Source organism: Malus sylvestris, chromosome 17 (genome assembly GCF_916048215.2).
Source record: "Malus sylvestris chromosome 17, drMalSylv7.2, whole genome shotgun sequence".
NCBI lineage: Eukaryota > Viridiplantae > Streptophyta > Magnoliopsida > Rosales > Rosaceae > Malus > Malus sylvestris.
Genome location: NC_062276.1, coordinates 17,709,553 through 17,716,058, shown reverse-complemented (window position 1 = coordinate 17,716,058; position 6,506 = coordinate 17,709,553). Strand labels below are relative to the sequence as shown.

At 36.6% G+C, this 6,506-nt stretch overlaps 1 protein-coding gene and 1 pseudogene across 1 annotated transcript; one reads left to right on the top strand and one right to left on the bottom strand.

The window, feature by feature from the left end:
• The first annotated feature begins 942 nt into the window (after positions 1-942).
• LOC126609624 (transcription termination factor MTERF15, mitochondrial-like) lies at positions 943-2,759 on the top strand (annotated as a pseudogene).
• A 750-nt stretch (positions 2,760-3,509) lies between these two features.
• LOC126609625 (uncharacterized) lies at positions 3,510-4,186 on the bottom strand. The gene has a single exon (XM_050277479.1). It carries the CDS (start codon positions 4,108-4,110, stop codon positions 3,730-3,732), a length of 381 nt encoding a protein of 126 aa, XP_050133436.1. The 5' UTR covers positions 4,111-4,186; the 3' UTR covers positions 3,510-3,729.
• Between the last annotated feature and the right edge of the window lie 2,320 nt (positions 4,187-6,506).

Genomic DNA, 6,506 nt, shown 5'->3' with positions numbered 1-6,506 from the left:
ATAAAAAACCCTCCCCACAAATTAAAATTTGCAGATGATCATATAGCTTTAGTAGGCAAAAAAACGTAGCTTTTCCTTATGTAATTTAGAGCAATTATGTATTCACATAAACTACTAAAAGACTAAGAAGATGGATCAACGTGCCTCTTGATAAAACCTAAAGCAGTAAAGAATCTTGATGAAACCTGCTCAACGTACCAGCATCAAGCCACCGAAAACAAAGAGTAAATAGCACAACGTACCAACATTAAGCTGCCGGAAGCAAAGAGTAAATAGCAAATCACATATACGTCTAATTATCTCAAATGATAACAAGATAAAATTGTGAAAACAACCATCAATTGAATTGGATAAACCCATTCAAGATTCAAAAATGGGAGATCACAAAATCAAATGTGGGAGAGAAATCCATGTTCTCATCAAATTCAACAAACCAGAAACTACTTCCTAAAATAAAGGTCACGTACAAAGAAATATCAGCCTAGAAGCATATATTTGGAATTCAATAATTAGCATTTTAATTTTTTTTTAAAATACAATAATGACATGTAGTTTAAGTAAATATAAAAATGCTGACGTGGCTATTGTTTAAGAACATGGCTTCTCTACCCTCCCACTTCCTATACACTCTCATCCCCTCCTATTTGTGTGGTCATGGTTAAGCCACGTCAACATTTTATATTACTATTATTTTTTGTCTTATTATCTTTAAAAAATCAATATAAAATATTAACATAACTTAACTATGACCGCATAAAATAAGAGAGGATAGGAATGTATGGAAAGTGGGAGGGAATCTTAAAATGGAACCAATGTTTGATCTAAAGAGTATTAAAAAGATACCTAAAATTCTAATTTTCTCAATTAAAAATGATAAACTGAGTATAAAAAGAAGATAAATGAGTTTAAATAAAATTTTCCTAAAACTTTTCCTCCCGCCAGGTACTAAAATGAAAAACCCAAAATCCTTCCGTCAGTTGGGTTGTGACTTGTGAGCGGCGGAGGAAAACCCTAAACCCCAAATTGGTGGAGGTAGCACTTCATGAAAAAGTAATTGCTGGCGTCTCGATACTGAGCAGAGAAACCGTTGTTGGTATTTGGTGAGTCCCTTGTTCTCTCTTCCGCTACAAGAACAAGAACTGCATTTCTGTCTGATTGTATTGTTTTGCTCCAAGTTATGACTCGTTATTGTTTTAAAAGATTGCAATTAGTGCTTCTAAGTTGTAAAATTGTTGGTGATTCAGTGACCCGTTTGAAATTTATCCGAAAAGAAACTATTTTGATCAGACCATACTCATCGAAATCATTGTTAGTTGCTGAAAAGGTTAAACTAGGAGAAGAAGGTGGGGATTTTACAGTGTCTTACCTTACAAATTCATGTGGGTTGTCCCCAAAACATGCTCTTTCTGCGTCCAAGAAGGTTCATTTTGATACCCCGGAAGGACCCAATTCCGTTCGTAATCTTCTTGAAGATCATGGATTCGATAAAACCCACATTTCTCAACTTGTTAAGAAACGCCCACACCTGCTACTATTCAATCCTGAGAAGACCCTTTTGCCCAAACTTGAGTTTTTGGGTTCCATTGGCCTTTCAGGCACTGGCCTTGCTGAGGTTATCTGCTTCAACCCGGACATATTGAAAAGAAGCCTAGAGAAATGTATCATACCTTGTTACAATGTCGTCAAAAATCTGCATCTCTTAGACGAGGACTATGTTGCTCGTTTCTTTAAGAACTTTCAGTGGATACTTTCAGCCAAATTGGTAAGCAATGTTGCTCCCAATATTTCAGTTCTGAGAAAACTTGATGTGCCAGAAGCCTTAATCTCCTTGTGCGTCGTCCAATATCTTTCTGTAGTGTTCCTTGAAACTGAGGAGTTTAAGGAAATTGTCAAGAAGATCATGAGTATGGGGGTCTCCCCTTCGTCTGAAGTATTCACGAGAGCACTACATGTGAATGCTCTGCGGGATGCATCAGAATGGGAACAGAAGATGGAACTTTATAGGAAGTGGGGTTGGACCGAGGATGATTTTATGTTGGCATTTAGAAGGAATCCTTTATTTATGGATTTCACAGAGAAGAACTTTTCGAGTAAAATGGACTTTCTTGTGAACAAAATGGGTTGGCAGCCTGCCGATGTGGCTGGAAGTCCAACTGTTGTAACTTATAGTTTGGAGAAGTATATCATCCCAAGGTGTTCAGTTATTAGAATTCTCTAGTCGAAGGGCTTGATATCGAAGGGAGAATTTATGTTAGGTACATTTATCATGAACCCAAAGTCGTACTTCTTGAATAGGTTTGTGATCAAATATCAAGAGCAAGTGCCTGAATTACTGAGCATCTTTCAAGGGGAAATGGGTCTTGCAGAACTGGGCTTAGGATTTGAGCAAAAAGAGGTCGAATGAAAAATGTACGACAAAGCTGCTTTGGTTTTTCCTTCATTTGAGGATTAAGATTATTGTTCATAGAACCAGTTATGCACTGTAAGATCCTCTGCCAAGCTTTGCCAAATCTTGCTCTACCTTTGCTAGTTTCTTCTTACAATTGTTGTGTCTGTATCATATCTGAAACTGATTAGTTTAGATCTTGTGTAGCACTGTAGGTGCATTTTTATTTTTGTTTCTGCCACCGTCAACTCAAAATTTGTCTTCTCGTGTAAGATAATGGGATTGCATCTTGTCGACATGGGCAGAAGTCTGTTTATTCTCAAAGTACAGCAATACCAAACCAACCCGAAGTCTTGCTACTTCATTTGTTTCATTACTGTGTTTTTCATTTCTAATTAGAAATTGTTACATTGAACAGTAATTCCTCGCTGAGATTAGTTGTTAATTGGAGGTGACATTGTAGAGTGTGGATCATATGACCACGGGACAAAGATGGAATGAGCTCGATTTGGAGTGTAGATAAACTGATTGAAACACCTATAGGGTCCAGATTCAACTAGATATGATCTAAATGTGGGTTTAGATGTGGTTTAAATAAGTTTGGATATTGAGATCACAACAGATTGCACTATATAAATCTCATTTAAACATAATTAGACCATCTAAACTAAACTATAAACTATGTTTAGACTCTCTCTATCAAGACATTTTGATCAGATATCGACTGCATCTAAACCTCATGTGCCTTCGATCCATCCATTCGTAATCCACACTACACATGCCATCAGATATCGACCACAGTGGAGCTTTAGATTTTGGTTTCACTGCTATTCTCTTTGGTTTTCTTGCTTGCGATCTCAGCATAGTATATGAATTGTACATTTCAGACAAAATGCACAACTGGCTGCACCAAAAAAACCTACAATCATGCTGAAAGAAATGCAATGTAGAAACCAGCCTTCACAAGCTATTGAGTTTAATCAAAATTATGACCAGATCAAACCCAGGCCATCAAACAGAAGCATACAAAGTGGATGCGGGTTAGACTAGTTTACCATGACAATGTATCTGCCCTTTTGCATCCAAGTTCGAATCCCCTACTCGTATATCAGAGTAAACAGAATATCTCCACAACAAACCTTAAACAACTCCAAATCAAGCCCGAAACATTCACTGTAGACTAAGGTTTTCTTGCTTAGCTAAAGAAGTTATAAACCATGTACTAAAAAAAAAATTATAAATCCAAGTATTGAATTCTATTTCTGTTTACAATTAATTTCGTAGACATGCATAATATTATTCTTTCTTCTTCTTCTTTACCCTCAAAGTAGCCGTTAATCGAATCATCGCCATCCGTAGACTACTTGGGTGCAGGTGTTCTTGATCCACTTGAAGCTCTTCCTCAGGGACCCTTTCATCTTCTCCTCTGCAGTGTAAACTTTGTACCCAGCAACCCGCTTCTTCCTCTGCAACTCGGGATCACTCAAGCTCCAGGTCTTCGAGGCAGTCCCGAGGCTGCTCTTCCCTTTCTTCATCTTCCCATCCTTCACCACCATCTGGTGGTTGTTTGGCTGGGAAACACAAGAGCCTGCATAATTTGAGCTGTAACTTCTGAGATCCTGCATGCTTGCTGGAGGAGCACCTGGCTTCCCTCCATAGTAGACCTCCATCTGCATCCTCCCGTCTCTCCCGTCTCTGCATGACTTGGATCTGAAATCCTCCATCGGAAGAAGAAAAGCATACAGTTCGAAGGATTCAATGCCAAGAATGACAATAAGACAATGGGGAGGGAAGGGTTGCTTTTCTTTGTTGGTGTGTCATGTGTGTGAACGTGAGAATTAATAAAAAAAAAAATTTTTTTATGTTTTCATATTTTTATATTTTAAACCAGTCTAGTTTAAGAAAGCGAAATTCAAACTTAAGTATAATAATGAGGATACAATATTTTGGCCAATTTTCTTAACTAACACATGCTATAAGATGATATTTTAGCCTGATTTAATTTATAGTAAGAGAGACTCGAACTCAAGTGGGATGAGCAGATTGTTGTGACCAACTAAACTACAGGCAACATGCGTTTTTAATACTTATTATTTATTTTCCTAGTTTTGGAACGGTTCAAGGTGATGATTTTAGACTTTATTGTATGAGAAAGTCGTCGGTGCCAAGTTTGACTGAGTTTGTACACACATGACACATGAAACAGCTATAAGTTGAATTAAAATGTTAGATTTAGGGGCTTTGTACCATCAAAGTCTTGACTTTACAAATTGCATATGGATGGCAGTAGGATGATCAACATCAATCATGATTTCGAGTTACCGTACTTCTATTTTTTTGTCCTTTCTTTTTCCTTGTTTTAGGTCGGAAAATTAAAGAATTGAGCGAATCAAAAATCAAAAGAGGTTCATGACTAAAGATAAAGATATCCGAGTAACATTTATTTTGGATTGTTCCAGTTGTGTTAGAATTGTGTTAATATGGAATCAATCTTTTAAAACTTAATAAATCTGACCAAAAAAAATTACTATTTTTTATTCCACCGGAAACCTCTGTGTTCTATATTTGGAGGTATCTCATAATTTGAATACACAGTAACTTTTCGTGGGTTTAAACTAATGTTTTAGACTGGTTGGTAATTCTCTCGGTGTTACGGTTTAATAATAGTTATCTTCACTTGTAAGTTTTAGTTGCAACTTATATGGATGATAAGTTTAATACTAAATTATTATGAATGACTTATTGTGTTGTTTAGCCCAAGTTTTCTACCTATTGAAATATATTGTTGTGTAAAACAATAAAAAAAAATGAATTTTAACGAAAAACTCCCGATACTGTTCATTTTAACGAAAAACCACATTTTTACACTAAAAAATCAATCCTGATACTATTCACTTAACCCTTTATTTTGTCCTTATCGTTAAAACTCAAAGTTTCAATCCATTTTCATTAGTTTTCCTTAAAAAAAAAATGGATGGTAATTATTCTTTTTCAAGGGTTATTGAGTATGGTTAGAGATAACAAATCAATTCATTGGGTTATTTATGGGTACCCGTTAAGAACTGTTTAGTTTTTTTATATTACCATAACATAAAGGTGAGATTGGTACTTGTGATAATAGTACCAGTGGCGAAGCCACGTGAGGGCGAGGAGTGGTGGCCGCCACTCCCCTCGCCAGGAAACACCACTGCAGAGCTGGGTTCGCCACACCCCTCCTCGCCGGAAAACCCACTGGTTCATCCTCTATTTGTGTTGTTGGGTGATCTGTTCTGCTGCGTGCAGCAACAGCAGATAGGCAATTTTTTGTGACGGAATTGTAAAATTTGTCGTCGACGACGCGACACTTGTCTTGATCGGGTTTTCCTAGGACCAAAAATCGATCTTTCGTCCTGCATATCCGATCTGAACAAACCCATGCTTCTGGGTCGACTCCATAAACTTTTGTGACGGAACCGTTAGGGCTTCTCAAGGATTTTGGAGCTTAGTGAGTCAATTTATTCAACTTGGAGCTTTGGGTTGATGTGCGGTTTCTCTTATAGGTGAGAGAAAGAGTGGGTTAGAGATCTTTTGTGTTTTTGAGGAACTCTTTGCAAAGAGAGATTTGGGAAGTGAAGTCAATCAAATATTGCAAGTTGTGGGCGACTCGCCGATGAGGATTCAGATGCTTGGTCTTTTTTCTTTTTCTTTTTTTTTTCTTCTAAATTTAGGAGATAACGGAGAGTTAACTCAGTTAAAGTGTGTGAGTGGGTGGACAGATGTCGACTTTTTAGAAATGCCACAGAAAAGGCACAGTTCTTTTAGGTGCAAAAGATTTGGACTCCTTTTTTTTGTGGTTTGTTAATTCATTTCTCTTTTTTATTATTTATTATTCTTGTATGTATTTTTTTCTCTCTTTTTAAGACCCCTAGCGTATTTATCTTAAACTCTCACATTATCTATAAATATTGTACTAATTTTTAAAAAATAATGTAAATATTGTTAATACTTATTTCACGATAAAAGAAATATATTTAAATCCATCTAGGTCCCAGTCCACTGTCTGACTGACACCTAACGTTTTTTTAGAATCTAATCCTAACCAATTTAAGCTTCTTACATGGCTTTGATATTACCGCTTACA